The 16,679-nt window shown below is 39.4% G+C and overlaps 1 protein-coding gene across 1 annotated transcript in view; it reads left to right on the top strand.

The window, feature by feature from the left end:
- The first annotated feature begins 201 nt into the window (after positions 1–201).
- USP38 (ubiquitin specific peptidase 38) overlaps positions 202–16,679 on the top strand; it is a 28,683-nt gene continuing 12,205 nt past the window's right edge. The window contains exons 1-9 of the mRNA XM_076337140.1: positions 202–921; positions 1,888–2,023; positions 7,366–7,495; positions 7,751–7,852; positions 10,691–10,849; positions 11,965–12,158; positions 12,712–12,805; positions 13,652–13,758; positions 14,864–16,214. Coding sequence (XP_076193255.1) covers positions 237–921; positions 1,888–2,023; positions 7,366–7,495; positions 7,751–7,852; positions 10,691–10,849; positions 11,965–12,158; positions 12,712–12,805; positions 13,652–13,758; positions 14,864–16,214 — 2,958 coding nt within the window. The 5' untranslated portion in view covers positions 202–236. The remainder of the gene's footprint in view (positions 922–1,887; positions 2,024–7,365; positions 7,496–7,750; positions 7,853–10,690; positions 10,850–11,964; positions 12,159–12,711; positions 12,806–13,651; positions 13,759–14,863; positions 16,215–16,679) is intronic.

Below are 16,679 nucleotides of genomic sequence, written 5' to 3'. Positions count from 1 at the left end.
GTCGCCGCTGGGGCCGCGGCGCTGCCTTAACCGGGGGCGGGGGAGCGCGGCCGCCGCCGCCCGGGCGAGGGGCCGGCGGGAGGGAGGGGCGCGGGAGCGGCGGCCGCCGCCGCCGGGGCGGCATAGCGCGGCGGGGCGGGGGGAGGGCCGCGGGGAGGCGGCGGCGGCGGCCTCCGCCGAGGCCTGGGCCGGCCCGCCGCCGCCGCCGCTCGGCCGATGAGCCCGGAGCGCCCGCCATGGACAAGATCCTGGAGGGGCTGGTGAGTTCGTCGCACCCGCTGCCGCTGAAGCGGGTGATCGTGCGGCGGGTGGTGGAGTCGGCGGAGACGCCGCTGAGCCAGGCGCAGTGCCGCGCCATGTTCGCCCTCAGCACCCGGCTGGTGCTGCAGGGCCCCGACCCCTTCCAGCGGCAGGTGGGGCGGCAGGTGCTGGAGGCCTACGGCCGCTACCACCGCGCCGAGTTCGAGGCCTTCTTCAACCGCGGGCTCGTCCTCGGCCTCCTGCAGCGCGGCTACGGCGAGCTGAGCAACCGCGACCCCGCCATCCTCGACTACATCCAGGCGGGGCTGCGCCTCATCATGAGCTGCCCCTCGGTGCTGGAGCTCTTCGAGCTGCTGCAGGTGGAGGCGCTGCGGCTGGTGTGCGAGCGGCCGGCGCCGCCGCTCTGCGCCCGCCTCTGCCAGCTGCTGGGCGACTTCCCGCAGTGCCTGCCCCGCGGCAGGAAGCTCTCGCTCGCCTTCTGCCAGCAGCTGGTGCGCAGCATCGCCCACTTCCAGAGCCAGGGCAGCCGGGAGGCCGAGCTGCGCCTCTACGTCTCGCAGGTGACGCAGGTCAGCGGGCTGCTGCGGAGCGTCTGGAAGGCCGAGCCCGACACGCTGCTGCCCTCCCTGCAGGAGCTCTTCGCCGTCATCTCCGCCGCCGGTGAGCGCCGCCCGCCGGGGAGCGCGGCCGGGGGGGAGGCGGGAGGGGTGCAGAGCAACGCGGGCGCTCGAGGAGAGCGGCAGGTTTGCCAACAGACAGGGAAAGCCCTACCGCCAGCATCGGTCGCTCTGCAGACGTTGCCTTGGAACCGTCGCTTCCTCGCCCGGATACCAAAATACAACTTTTTGGCCGTCGAGAAAGCAACGCCGTCCCCGCCCCACCCCCCCACCCAAAGAAAAGCTAGAGGGGAAATGGTGATTTATTTAGCTGCACAGCAGCATGGGTTTTGGAAAAACTCCTGTTGCAATGCTTTAAATCATATACCGGAACAGAGTTTTGGGTGTCCCGTTAGGAAAAACTATTAACTCGCGGTATCAAAAGCTATACTCTCCCTCCTTGCTCCCTCCAGAGGGGGATACCTTAGGTCTTGGAACTGTTTAGTCTGCAAAACTGGGGTGTATGTAAGGAATATATAAAAACTTGGGTATCGTAGGAAGGATTCACTGCCTGAGTAATGTAGATGCGATTGTAAATAGGTCCTTTCTGACGTTAGAAATCTATGAAGTACTGTATTAGCTCACATTGGAAAGTGTCTTTGCTGTTGAGGCACCTGGGAAACTTAACATTGTAACTTTATATTTTGCCATAACTGGTATGGTTAACAGACAGTTGTTGGGATAGGACGTGGGAAATATCAGCTGCATTGGATCCCTAGGCTTAACATCAAGTATGATAAACAATTGTATGGTGGTACTTTTTAAGAAAAAAAACCAAACACTTCGCGGTTCCGTTGAGGGTGGAGGAAGTCGGCAGATTGTCACTTTCTTGTGTGGATATTAGATGAACAAAACAAGTTTGTAATTCAGCGCTATTCATTGTCCTTAATAGAATAGAAAGTAAAACCTATTTTTTTCTGTGGGGTTTTCTTTTTAGTTTCTTACATTATGTCATGTTAAACTATTACAGATACTTCATTCGAACCTTCTGTTGCACTGGCAAGTCTCGTGCAGCACATACCATTACAGATGATTACAGTACTTATCAGGAGCCTTACTACAGATCCAAATGTGAAAGATGCAAGTATGACTCAAGCTCTGTGCAGGTACTGTATTTCATTGTAAAGGGGGGAAAAGTCTGTTTTTCTTATTCTTGCCTTTTTTGAAGTTGTCACTTAGGATCCATTTAAAAAAAAAATTAAAAAAACCCTTTTAAAATTATTTTCTAAGTTACCCTGTTTAGCATGTTAGGGTAATAATATTTATGATGCTATGGATGTTACTGGCATGGTTTCAGTGTAAGGTTCCTGCCTTCATTGCTAATGTGGCTTCTTTCTCATGCTTTGCTATGGTGGATGAAGAGGGTTAAATAGAAATGAAGAGGAAGCCAGCTGTGTTCCTTTTAGATGACATCTTATGTTTAGGTCTCCCACCTTATGGGAGATGGCATAAATAGGAAACTTCATGGGGTTTACAATCAAGCTGAGAAACAAGGCCTTCTTTTCAGAAGATCAACCTCTGCTTTTCCAAGAAGCAGAGTGACGCTCACATGATTGTCTTACCCATCATCTCCTCCTCTGAAGAGAGGAGATGGTTAGAAAAGAGTTTTACTGTGTAGTTTTGAGGTTTTTTTTCTGCTTAGATATCTTCATGACTTTTTAGTAGGAATCACAGGGGACAGCCTCTATTTGCATCTTTGCTCAAGCCTCCAGAGGTTTTTTGGATGTTCTTTGAATAATAGAAGACTAGGAATGATGTGAAAACAATTGCATATTATGCTTCTTGTCGCTAATCTAAACATGAGTAAACATTGAGATTAGTAGCACTGTTATCAGACTGTGTTTCAGACTGCAGTCTTGGTTAGTATCTTCAGATATGTGAATAATAGTGATGCAGAAAGATGACAGTCAGAAAAAGATGAAGACCTCGAATTATTTTTCTTAAAGCCTATGGAAGAAGCTGTTAATTGACCACTGAAGGGTAGAAAAATGAGTAAAGCAGTTAAACAGGAGGCTGTTAGAAACGTGTATAATTTAAAAAAAACACTTTTTTTAAAGTCTTTCAACTAAAAGAATTTAATGTCTGCTATATTATTTTTTAACTACATCCATTTGAGTGTAGTGTAATACGCATTCATGTAGTGTAGCACTTACATATCTTGGTGAAATACTGAGGTTTTTTCACACTGAAAATATTCCTCATATTTACATTAAATTGAGAAGCCATATTTCATTTGAAAACATAATTAATGAGAAGGAACAGCATTAATATTGTAACTTGGGGTAAGACATACTGTTTAGGGACTTCAAAAGAATCTGCTTGACTGAACAGATTTTAACAAAGTTGTGTGCCCAGTCTAAAATTCGAAGCTGGGAAATTCAGAAGGATATGTGCATGCTAATAACTTGCCAGTAATGTGCTGGTGATTAATTTTCATGCTAGTGTAATTTTAACATTTATGTTGTATTACCTGCTTCAACACAATGTGATCGTATAGTTGTAGCTCTAGAATGGCTTCTCTGTATGCCTCTGCTTAGGGAGGTAATGCAGTGCTGAGCCTTGAGTACAATAGGAGCTGTTATTATCAAATAAGTGCTCTTTCTTAATACTAGTCGTGTGGTGGGTTTTTTCCTCTTGTTTTTGAAAGGGCAGTGCAATCTTACTTGCCTTGTTCATTCTTTAAAGTAATACTTGATTTTAAGAGCTTCTAGTTCTGTTCCGTGGAACTAACTTTTTAGGTACTCCTTGTTATTTTTGTTTGTAGATACTGTCATGTCAACACTGTATCTAGTTTCTTTTTCTACCTCTGGCAACCCTTTGCGGTAATTACTCTCTTCTGGCCCAGAGGAGTAATTGTAAAGAGGATAATGCAGCTGGAATGTCTGGAGCACCAAATGACAATGTTGTCATCAGGCTTGCATCATTCCCAGGAGATGCAGAACTCCAGGCACAAGGTCTCCTGATGAGAGTCAGCAGAGCTTTGGTGACTGCAAATTAGAGACCTTGTTGCTCACTTCCTAAGGATAACTTTCGTGACACCCTGGAGTCTGTCTAAAGTTGAACACAGATTAGTAAATAATCTGTAATTAGAAGACTAATAAATTAAATCTGTTCAGTGGGGAGTTATATTAGGCACAGGTTTGTATAAGAAAGGGTGCTTGCTTTTTTGGCATCATTGGGCTGTTCTTAATTGGCTCAGCTGTCTCATGAAACCTTACCTGAAGCATCAGTGAGGAAGAGCAGAAAATTGTTGAATATCTTCTGGGATATATGACTACTTTAAGGGTCTACTTCAGAGGTCTCAGAGGAAGTTGACTGCCTATATACTCAGTATCCTGACACGTATAATGCTTGTTTGCACTTTAACCCAAGTATCTTTGTTAAGAGAAACTGAAAGTTTTGCGAAGAAAAACTCCAGATGTGACCAGGCCCCTTGCCCTGTTGGTAAAAATGTAAAATATTGTAAAAGATGGTGAATTTTTTTGGGGGGTGCCTGGTAGTCTGAGGATCTTCTATTGTTGTTTTGTTTTTTTCTAATCTGAGGGATTTGCACCTGAGCTGCCAGATTCTTCGTCTGATGTGGCTAAGAAGATATTTTTGTGAGAGAAGTTACTGTCTGAGGTTGCACAGATAAATTTTTTTCTATCCAGAGATACCAGAAATACTGTCCTTGTTAGGCACATGTATGGATAGCAGACCTGCTCATTTCAGGGTGATATGAGGCAGAAGGTCCTCTTGAGGCCTTTAAGGTTCTCTTAATCTGGTCAAACACAAAAAACATCCTCTGTGCTTTTATTCATGATCATCGTGTCCCATATTAATATCTGCCTTTGTATTAAAAATAGTCATTTATTGCAACAGAGCAGGAGCCAAGTAAATGCAATGTAGAGAGGATTTAGTAACCAAAATGTCTAATCTTCACCTACCAGATCTCAGATTTGATGCTTTTTAGGACAGTCTCAAGCATGTTTGCAAGTTTACTCTGTTTCCTCTTCTGGCTTTTGTTTCTGCTGTTAAGAGCATTGACTTTGCTTTTAAGAGCAGAAGCAGATTTTTAAGGATGGGAATTCTATCTTTATCAGTTATACAGAGAATGAGGCTTCTCTTTACAAGGTTAATCATACTGAAATGATAGTCGTTGTTCTATTAGTAACAATGTTGAATAGTTTAGTAGTTAATTATGCTGACTAGAGATGGCAGAGGGTGGCCTATCATATAACCAGCACAATGGGATGGAACATAGGGAGCCCCAGTCCGCCCCCCCCCCCCCAAGGCACTGTTTTTCATTTGGAGTTTGTGAGTCAGTGTGGTTGAAAGTACACATAGTATAAAGATGGTGATCAGATACTTTAGATCAGTGGTCCTAATGTAGGGCTCTACAGAATATTCTTTACTTGTCTAAAAAGTTAATTAAGAAAACCAAATATATTGTCATGAGGCTTAAATTCACTGTGCAGGTGTTTGTGCCACTGCTGAAAAATATCAAGCCTACAAACTGGTGGTGGGCGGGGGGGAGATTTGAAGATGATAGGACTATGAGGTTTGGGGCTTGTTTTTAGGTTAAGGTTAATTCTTTGCAAGCAAAAGGAGTTTTGGCCTACTTTTTTAATTCCCCGTTTTAGAAAGTATATGGAAAGGGTGCTCAGAATAAACATGTTTGAATTTAACATCTTGAGGAAATGAGAGCTTTGTGTAAACTCAGTGATGATTATGATGTTGCCATGTTTTTTTCCAATTTTTTTTTGTAGTAACATGGAAGAAACCCAGTAAGATCTGTGCTTGATTGTTAAAAAGGCAGTCCTAATGATTCCTTATTTTAGAGAAACTTCTGAATGTTATATGTGCGGATAGTACATAATTCTAAGATACATAAATTTTAGAATGTGTGTACTATACATTTTTCAGATCCAAATTATATTTTAGGTTGTTTATGGTAATACAGCATGCCCAGAATGCATGTCTGGTGTTGCTAAAGACCGTGGGTTTCTTTCTAGTTTGGAATCTGAGGACCAAACCCCTGATTTCAGTCTGTTTGGAGTTCTTTTAATCTCCAGGAAGAACACAGGGGCTGATAGTTTTGCTTCAGATTGATAATCACTGACTATGCCTATTCGTAGTGATAGCGACTGTTTATTAGACTGGTTACTTGTAACCTGTTCAGTTCTGTGCTAGAATTTAGCCTCTTAAAATAATTAATTTTTATGAGGAGCTTTTTCAGAAAAGAGGTAAAGAAATATACTTCTAAGTTCCTGTTTTCATTGAAGTATAGAATAGAAGCATAGCGTTACGTAGATTGAGTGAAGCCTTTGGAAGTCATCTGGTCCAGGCCTGCTCAAATCGGGGCCAGCTTTGAAGTCAGAGATTGTTGCTCAGGGCCTTGTCCAATCGAGCCAAGAGCTTTCTGCAAGGGTGGAGGTGCCTTGGCCTTACTGTATAATTTGTTTCAAGGTCTGACCACCCTCATGCTGAAAAATTTTTCCTTCCACTTAATTAGTGGTGCCTCATCTGGTTTGAAGAAGGGGATCTTGCGGACAATTAAAGAAAACCCAAAATATTGCAAAGTAAAATCTCAGAATTTAGGCTCAGAATTTTTAGGCTCAAGAAGCCTAAATTTCATGTTTTAGCTGGTACTGCCTTACGATATCCTCTTAGATATCTTAGTTATGTCTTAGAATTGCTTCAACTAATCTGCCTGTCTGCCTTAAGTATTATCAGTGTAAAATGTCTATTAATTTAGAAGGGTAGAATACCCCTATCTTCCGTTGCTGATATTTCACTATATTTTCTAGACAGAGAAAGTCCCTTCACTTTTCCTTTTTCTTAGCTGTAGTGAAATTCTTCCTTTTGGGGCATGTGTAGACCCCAGGCTGCTGATAGCAATTATAAGATCCTTAACACCTGCTGCAATGTATTTAAAATTACCAGATTTTACCTTTTTAACTGAGAGTATTTGAGTTGGCTTCCAGGAATGTAGTTCTAAGTTGAAGAGGCTTCCTTCTCAAATTTGAACTTAATAGTCGGTTTTGGTCTGGTTTGGGCTAAAAGGCATAGGAGGGGAGGTTCCCAGGTACAGGCACTCTTTTGCCTTCAATAGTAAGTTTTTGCCACAAAATAAAAATGTTAGCTTAATGTCTATAAAACCAGGTTCATACTGTTAAATAACAAGTAACAAAATATACACAATATTTAATTTTATATGCTTACGTATTTTGGGGGGGAATTGTATTTACTTTTAATGTATTAAATAGATCATTATTAATTACAGAGTTAAATGACTTGAGATATAATCAAAATTATTTTACTACTTGCCTAACATTCTGCATTACTTGTTGTGAGTCTCTCTGCAAGTGTGTAACTATCTGGGTAATATAGAGAATCTTTTTGTTGAGATAAAAATTAGTGGCATATTGGTTTTTTTGTTTTGTTTTATTTTTAATTAATCTTTCAGAATGATTGACTGGTTGTCCTGGCCTCTGGCTCAGCATGTGGAAACATGGGTGATTGCACTGCTGAAAGGCCTGGCCGCAGTCCAGAAATTTACCATCCTCATTGATGTCACTCTGCTTAAGATTGAATTGGTATGTTGGAAAAGAACATTCAAAATTGAAGGAGAGGGAGAGGAATTTGTAATAGCTATGCAATTGCGTAGCATCTTTTGTATTGCAACAGATATTATCTTATTATTCTGCAAAGATGATGTAAATGTATCTATAGCTTTCAGTTGCATGTAATGATTCTGTCTGTTTCAAATGGTTGTGGATTTGGAGATCTGTTTACATTTTTACTGAAATTTCACTTTCTAGATTTACTGAAATAAATGTGGGTTTTTTTAGGTCTTTAATCGACTTTGGTTTCCTCTAGTGAGGCCTGGTGCCCTTGCTGTCCTTTCCCACATGTTACTTAGTTTTCAGCATTCTCCAGAAGCTTTTCATTTGGTAAGTTACTAAATAAATGGTTTTCAATTCTTTGAAATGTCATTCACGTGTGATTTCTAACATGGGTCTGAAGAGTAACAGAATTGATGTGCTTGAATTTCCTCTTTGTTTCAAGGTTCCAGAATCAGATTTCTGTGGTTCACAGACCACTAGGCTTTCTAATTTCCAGGTTCAACCACTTAATCTGTAACTGGAAACGAGCATTGTTCTGCCTGGTATGTACGTATTTCTGGCAGTAGTATCTGGGCATCGCATTCTATCTTTGACCGTATACTTCTGGAAATCCATTTTACGTGGTGTGAAGTCTACTGATAAAGTTGAGCTACAAGTAAACTTTCAAGCACAACTATTTGGGGAGAACAGATAACCAATTATCTGCTATGTATAACCTAGTCACCCTGGATATGTGCATGAGACCAAGTCGTACTTCACTTTAAGAAAGCTGTGCTGTCTATGTTTCAACGTACATATGGGCAAACTGAAGGATACTATTTTTAACGGCCACTCTTCAAAATGCAGTTCACCAGTTACAGTGGTAGATACTAGGGTATGACGATGACTGTTTGTATTAGTACAGCAAAACGTACAGTGCCTTCCCTGTTCCCATACTCAGTGTTTAGCTTAACCTTTAGGTGAAATATGGGTCTTTCAGACCGTAGTAACAGCCTGGCACACTGTTTCTCTAAGCTGTCCCCAAGGCTTTTAGGCCTGAAGGGATCACAGACACTTTGATTAGTGTCAGGTTAATTGCCTTATGCCTGTTACACTGTTTTCTAATGATGGAATTCTGAAGTTTCTCTCTCCTCCCTCCTCTGCCCTAATCTTGGCCTAGGATAGAAAGTTGAGTCACAAATGAAAGAGCCAAGTAGCCTTGAATATGCTCAAAACATAAATATTTCCTATATTTACTGTCTTGTTTTTCTTCTTTGTTCCTGAGAGAGACAAAACATTCATGAGAAAAATGTAAAATATGAGAAGACTTATTCTAGAAATAGGCGTTTGCTTTAACAAGGAAAACTTCTACCATAGGCTGCATGCAGTACTGCATAAACATCTGTCTTCAGGACTTCATCGTGACTATTTTCCCTCCATTTTAAACAACCTTCTTCACTATAATTTTTGAGCTGCTGCTGTCATTTAGTATCCTATAATATTTTCCTGCACTTAAACTACTTGTTTACTTTTTTATAATAAATGGTCTGAACGTAAAATGGTTAAATGCACATTTGATAAATATAAATGAATTTATTTTGCGATGCATTTGAGTTAACATTCCCTTTCCCTATGCTTGAGCATCATTAGTATAAATGATTTGGGTTTTTTATAGAAGAAAAACTGTCTTGCACTTATGATGTAGAACTTACCATGATGTGTGCTATGGAATTCTAAAATCTACTGACATATGAAATTTTAATTCAACCTGAAGCCAGAAATTATACTTCTGTATGTATTCAAAGTGTAACTTTCAGTATTATGCAGCATGCTGTAAGTAAGAATTTAGCTCTCAATTTGAGAGCTGAGAACCTGTACTTTTTCTATTCTTCCCATGTGCTTTGTCTGTGCAAAATTATCATCTCTCAGATCTACTTTATACAAATCTCATTCTTTGGAGCTCAATAGTTACTTTCTCATTGCTATGTACCCACATTTATAAAGTGAAAGAGGGAAACTTTTCATTGCAGCTTTCACTATTGACTCTGTAGCACATCGAACACTTAAGATTAAGTGTTTTTCTTTTTAAACAGTGGATATCTTGCTTACCAAAAGAGTAGGGTTTGTTTCTCCAAGATGTAAAAATATTCCTTATACTTAGAGAACAACTGATACTTGAGAAAGTGGCAAATGAGTATTCTGCACCTGGCCCCTTTTACTTTGGTGTTTTTTGAAGTATATTAATTCTTGTAATTGGTATTCTTTCCTAAAATTGATACTCTTATAATAAATTTCTGTTCTGTATTTCATGTCTTTACTGCCAAACAATTTGTAAGCTTATTTGTGATGAGAAGTGATTCCATCCACTTCTTTCACAGTTAATCCATTTTGATCACTTGGAAACTGACAGAGGTGACTAAAATATTTTGGTTCACAGTGAGAAGTCCCTAGTCTTTGGGACTGCATTGAAATAACTTTCTACTTGATGTTTTAAGACTGATAGAAAAAAAGTCTTATGCATTTAAAAATACAGACAGAGCTGCACTGAAGAAGGGGAAGGAGGTGGAGTAAACACTTCTGATTTATACCCAATTTAAAATAACTAATTCTCAAATAGGTTACCACATCTGTGGTAAGCTTTTTTAGCTCATAGTAAATTACTGTCTTGGTTTATTGAGCCTAGCTCCCTCACTAGGTGGAGCTGTGAGCCAGTTTCTGTCTTGTAAACTGAAATAGCATGAATGCATTCATTGGCTTCAGGTCTCAAGCATTAGATTCTGTTTAAGGAAAATCGAGAGGTTTGTTTTTAAAACTATATCTGTGAAATTAGAACAGGATACTTCACTGTTAGTGGTGGCACAAAAGCAAAATGTTTGCTGTTAATATCCTTAAGGTGAGTACTTTGGACACTTGACCGTTTAAAATCTTAACATGCATTTTCTAAGTTCCTAAAGTTCCAAAACTTGATATGTGAGCTAAAGAGAGCATTGAATAATTAACTGTGCTGTTTGAAAATTGTCATGAGTAAAGAATAATGCATGTTTTTCAAGTCATTGTTTCTCAACCACTTCTGATTTAAGAACAAAAGGTCCCCTGTCATTTGGCATGTGTAAAGTTGTTTGTAGAACAAAAAAACTGGAAAAATGCAATTAACACCCTTTTTTGTTTGCTTGTTTTCCCATTCAGATTGTCCCACATGTGGTCAGTTTGGTTCACTCCTTCAAAAGAGATGGCTTACCTTCCAGTACAGCCTTTCTGATGCAGTTGACTGAGTTGATACACTGTATGATGTATCATTATTCAGGATTTCCAGAGCTCTATGAACCCATTCTGGAAGCTGTTAAGGTATGTTAGGAGTGTTAAGAGGGTGAAATGTTTTTGTGTTGTTTTCCCAAATATGAAAGCTATAATCCCATATATCTAAATTCTTTAGAACTTCCGCTAGGAGAAAAAAGCTAACCACATAACCTAATGTCAATTCTGACTGTGTTTGGAATATGCTAGAAAAATGGTCCTGAGTGTCCATGATATGATTATAGCAGGCTTTAAGAAAAGCCTGAAATGAGATCCTTTATTAAAAGTACAATCTAATTTCTTAAGCGTCATGTAACTATTAATATACTTTTGTGAGGTTTATTCTAGGCATTTCATTTCAGCCCAAGCTAGAAACTGTAACTCTTCAACTGTAAGTTCAGAGTACTGATAGTATTGAAGAGAAGTAGGTTCTGAGGAGTACTTGGCATGGTGTTAATCTTTGGCTAGCTCCAAAACACCATTATTAAGCACTGCATCTTAATACTGTAGTCAGTATTGCATTCCTCTGTGGGTAAAGGATGCTGGCCTATGCTGTTTCAAAGCAAAATTTGGTGCTTTTAGATAAATATTTAGGTGCATAATGCACTTAAAATAAAAAGTAAATTTAAAAAAACCACAAAAACAACCCCCAAAACAAATAAAATAAAATTGAAAAAAACCCACAAAACAAAAAAACCCCACTCGGGGTATTACTGCCTTGATTTTATAGCAGTAGTATTGCAGTTAAATGTTTTGATGTTTAAAAAGCCCCTATCAATTTAATTCCAGGTATTCTAGACTTTATTCTTTCATTCTTACATTTTGATTTGACAGAGCAGGAATGTATTTCTGGCAGAATACAGGATGCTTTAGGGGTCTATTAAAGCTTGAAATTTGAGAGGTAGTTTCTGGTGGCAGAAAAGGATTCTGTGAATATGCAGGTCAAAGGTTACCACCAGCCCCTTATTCCTGCAATTTGAGAGTTGAGTAAAGAAAGCTTTGAAGGAGGGGGCTTGGGGGGGGTTGTATCTTCTAGGCTGTCAGGGATAGCAAGATCCTGAAGGAAAGTACGGGAGCAAGTGAAGATAGAAGACTGCTGAATGGCAGGACCTATTATAAAAACAAATACAAAAACCTATTAAGTGTGTTAAATGTTTCTCTTGTAGGATATGCCCAAACCCACTGAAGACAAGATTAAGTTGATTCTCAGTCAGAGTGCCTGGACTTCTCAATCCAGTTCTTTGCCATCTTGTTTATCTAGACTTTCTGGAAAATCTGAAACTGGGAAGACAGGTCTAATTAATCTAGGAAATACTTGCTACATGAACAGTGTTATTCAGGCACTTTTTATGGCTACAGAGTAAGTCCTTTTTAACAGCTCTTTTCATTGCAAATTAACTATTGCAGTTGTTGCATTCTTGCCTTTCACAGAATATTAACATGTCCTGGGATCTCTCAGCTTGCTAGAGCTGAGTGGGTTTCTTTGCACTCAGTTACCGATTGCTTTGTTAAAGTCCAGCTCTGAAACTGCAATTTTAGCCATTAAAAATCCTGATCCTTCTGTCCAGTGTCAAAAGACAAGTCCCTTTTTCCTCACTGTCCTTGCTTCCTTCAGTATTGTAAAAGTTTACGGTGATGCTTTTATTATTAGCTGGAAGCTATTGAAAAAAAATTTGTCTGTCTATAGCCTGTTCTTACACATTTAAATGTTTAAAGAAATAGGTTTTTTGCAGTGTTAGTTCCTACTGTACAGTAGTTTTGCATCTGCACTAGAGCAGAATCCAGGTATTGAAGGGAAGTGTTACATGTTTTGCTTTCTTTCAAATTGAAGTAATTATCTGAGCTGGAATGATAAGTGCATTGTTGTTAGAAATCTAGCAAGGAAACTAATGTCTCCCCTTTTTTTTTTTCAGTTTCAGAAGACATGTTTTATCTCTGAATCTAAATGGGTGTAATTCACTAATGAGAAAATTACAGCATCTTTTTGCATTTTTGGCTCATACCCAGGTATGTCAGTTTTTCATATGCTGTTTTTTAAGCTTGGATCTATATACCAAGATTTAGGAACAAACATGATGCCATGGGAGTGCTCTTGAGTATATTAAAAGTATAAATATGATAGATTTGTAGGGGAATGAGTTTGCCTCCAAATGTTCAGATGGTGTGGATGGACTTAGAGAAAGCTATATTTCATAAGTGGAACATCTTGGTATTGTGTTGTTTTTATAAATGGGTAGTAACAGGTTTTCTTTGAGAAGCCAAAATGAAAAAATCCAAATAAGACCTGACTTGATATACAAGCTGACTTGAACTTTCTAGGGTAAACTGTGACTTTCTGCAGTGACTTTTACACTAAACTTTATTGTAGTTCAAATTCTAAAGTGAACTTTATTAAATGTTTAGAATATTTTGCTAGTGCTAGAAAGACATAAGACACTTTTGTTCTTTGATTAATAACAATAAACTTATTGTGAAGGGGATGAAGCTGGATCACCTTAAAAATAAATTGGTACTTATGAAATACTGGTGGTGTTCTGAAGAAAGAAAGCTTTTTTTTGAGCTTGCCAGCAAGAACAGTAACTGCTATTATGCATAACATCTGGTTTATACTTACTACACATTTAATATTTGCCTGCAGGATCCACTACTTCTATCTTTGTACTAGAAGTGATTACTACAAAATTAATGGCTCTCTTCCTATGATTAAGTGGTTTAAATGTTTGTGTGCCATGTGTTTCATACAGTTCCTCTAAAATAATGTAGTCCAAAGTTCAGTGGTCAATATAAAATAATATAACCAATTTTTTAAGTAGTTCTTATGTAACCTTGTCTGTCCCTCTCTTACGTGAACAGAGGGAGGCATATGCTCCTAGAATTTTCTTTGAGGCTTCCAGACCACCATGGTTCACCCCTCGATCCCAGCAGGATTGCTCAGAATATCTCAGATTCCTGCTAGACAGGTACAGTTATTGTGCCATTAATGGGAATGAATCTACAGTCTTAGCACATAATGTTGAACTCTTAGGAGCAGTCATGCAACAGTTCCACTGCATGAGTGGGGACCAGGAATTTTGGGCCTCATTCCTGGCTGTCTCTGGTTTTCTGTATGGTCTGTGAAACACTTTTCATGGGTTTAATCTGTGGTAAAGTCTGGATACCATCTTGTATCCACGTCATTTAAAGCAGATAACAGTGGTAGTAATGTTCCATTTTTACAAATCTAAACTTGGGTGTTACGTTAGAGTCACGGTCCCGTTGTAAAATTAATGTGGTTGCTGAAAGCAGTTTAGTCATGCATCTGGAATTTCATGTTGGTGGACGCAGCTATATTCCATACAGGTCAGATAAGTCTTGAAGAGATGTACATGCATTTATAACCAGTTTAATAAACAAGCAAATTAACTGTGGCACAGATAAAATAAAAATACCTAAATTTATTAGTAGCCCTCTTTAATTTTGGCTTGCTGAGATGTGGCTTAAGTAATATTGCGTTATGACACATGCCATTTCTGGAGAAGTTTATCTCAATAGTGAAATAGTCGTGTGTCCGTCCCCCCCCCCCTTGGGTTTCTTTTTTGGTTTGGTTTTTCTTGCTGTAGTTTCTTAACTTTCTTGGCTACAAAATCCTGACCTTTTCTTTTCTTTGGAAATAGTCTAGCACTAGATAAATAGCTACTTGTTCTCTTACAAAATCTGACATACAGAACCAGTCAACGGGAGAACTGATTTATTAAGATAATGTAATGGTAAATAATAAAAAAGTTGTTTGTTAGGTTTTTCAATACTTGCCAGTTCTCTCAGTATATCCGTTGTGTTCTGTTATATGTAGTAATGCATTTATGCTTCTCATACTCTGTTTTGGATAGTACTGACCTCTATGGTTCAGCTTGCGTGTGTTAAAAAAAAAAAAAAAAAAAAACCACCAAACTTTTTTTAATGTAAGACACTTCTAGCCACTTAACCATCTATATTTTTAAGCATAACTGGAAAAAAGTCTGAAATGGTGCAGCAATATTTGTTTGGAAAATAGCACAGCTACTTGGATTTATTTTTCTTTGTCTTCAGGCTGCATGAAGAAGAGAGAACCTTGAAAGCATTGTCTTCAACAAAGATTTCTGAAAGTATAATGAATGAAGAGTCCCAGAAACAAGAAGCTGTCCATAAAGCACAAGTATTTGCTGAAGCACCTTGTATGGGAAGTGAAGAAAGAACTCTGATAGAGAAGATGTTTGGAGGAAAATTGAAGACTACTATATGCTGTTTGAACTGCAAAAGTATGTCTCAAAAGGAAGAAGCTTTCACAGATCTCTCTCTGGCTTTCTGTCCTCCAACTTCCTTGGAGAGCGTTGGCCCAAAATGTGTGGAACGTTCTGAAGTGAAAGATGACTGCGTGGTGCAAACTAGTACTTTAGCAACTAGTCCTGCTGGAGAAACACTGCTCAATAATTTGGAAGTAAATGGTGGATGTGACACAATAATGAATGAAGGAACCATTAAAGATTTTTCTACTGAGCCAAACTCTGAGAATACCACAAATTCTGAACTCAACAAAGTTCAAGATAATAGAGATATGTCTCAGAGGCTAGTAGGTAAAAACACCCTGTCAGTTACAGACTTACTGAATTATTTTCTGGCACCTGAGATCCTCAGTGGAGACAATAAGTATTATTGTGAGAAGTGTGCCTCTCTACAGAATGCTGAGAAAACTATGCAAATCATTGAGGAACCCGAATACCTCATTCTCACTCTTTTGAGATTTTCATATGATCCAAAGTGTCATATAAGGCGCAAAATCTTGGACAATGTGTCTCTGCCACTTGTTTTGGAACTGCCAGTCAAAAGAGCAACATCCTCTCTAGCTGTAGTTTCGGGAGGTTGGTCTGTTGGTGTTGAGATTTCTGATATTGGAGAAAATCTTGCTAAAAAACTGAAGCCCTCGGGTGCTGATGAAGTGACCTGCCCACAATTGGTGCCATACGTGTTAAGCTCTGTGGTGGTGCATTCTGGTGTATCCTCTGAAAGTGGACATTATTATTCATATGCTAGAAATGTTACTGGGTCAGGGCCTTCAGGACTCTGCCACCAGTCTACAGCTCTTTCTTTAGTTTCTCCTCAGGATAAGTTATTGACAGAGGAGAGTCCTTGTACTGTTGTAGAAAGTGAGCTGGACACTGAGATGCCAAGAGAATGGTTTCTGTTCAATGACAGCAGAGTGACATTTACCTCATTTCAGTCAGTCCAGAAAATTACCAGTAGATTTCCAAAGGACACTGCTTATGTTCTGTTTTACAAAAAACAAAATAGCACCTGTGGCTCCAACACCAATTCGGCAAATGGACTCTGGATAAATGGAGACCCTCCCCTACAAAAAGACCTCATGGATGCAATTACGAAAGATAACAAACTGTACTTGCAGGTAAGATGGAAATTGTATATGAAGAGCGGTCTCCTTAAAACTCACGAGAGACAGTCTAAAAGAAAGAAAAAGTTAGCTTTTAAATATTCTGGTGTATTAACCTTACAAATCACCAATCTCACTTCCATCTTGATGTTGCTAGACAGGTTTCATAGTAAGGTTGTCACCATTGGATGGAAAGCGTCAAGGAAAATGGCTTAAACTCATTTCAGTTTAAATTTTCAGTTGAGATGCTCGCATAGGTTGTTTAACCACTTGTAATTCTATGCAGGAGAGGCTTTTCGAACAGTTCTAATTTTCATTGCCTTTAATAAATTACGAGAGTAGCTAAAGAATACTTAAAAACTTCTTAGCAATGTTCTTACTAGTGCATTTTCATTTGGAGTGAAGTTTTATTTATACAACTGTGCTTACCCAAATGCTAGACCCACTAAAATGAAGACCAGATGCTAGTGACTAGATTCC

Source organism: Aptenodytes patagonicus, chromosome 4 (genome assembly GCF_965638725.1).
Source record: "Aptenodytes patagonicus chromosome 4, bAptPat1.pri.cur, whole genome shotgun sequence".
Lineage (NCBI taxonomy): Eukaryota > Metazoa > Chordata > Aves > Sphenisciformes > Spheniscidae > Aptenodytes > Aptenodytes patagonicus.
The sequence above is the reverse complement of the archived record's forward strand: the minus strand, read 5'-3'. Positions and strand labels throughout refer to the sequence as shown.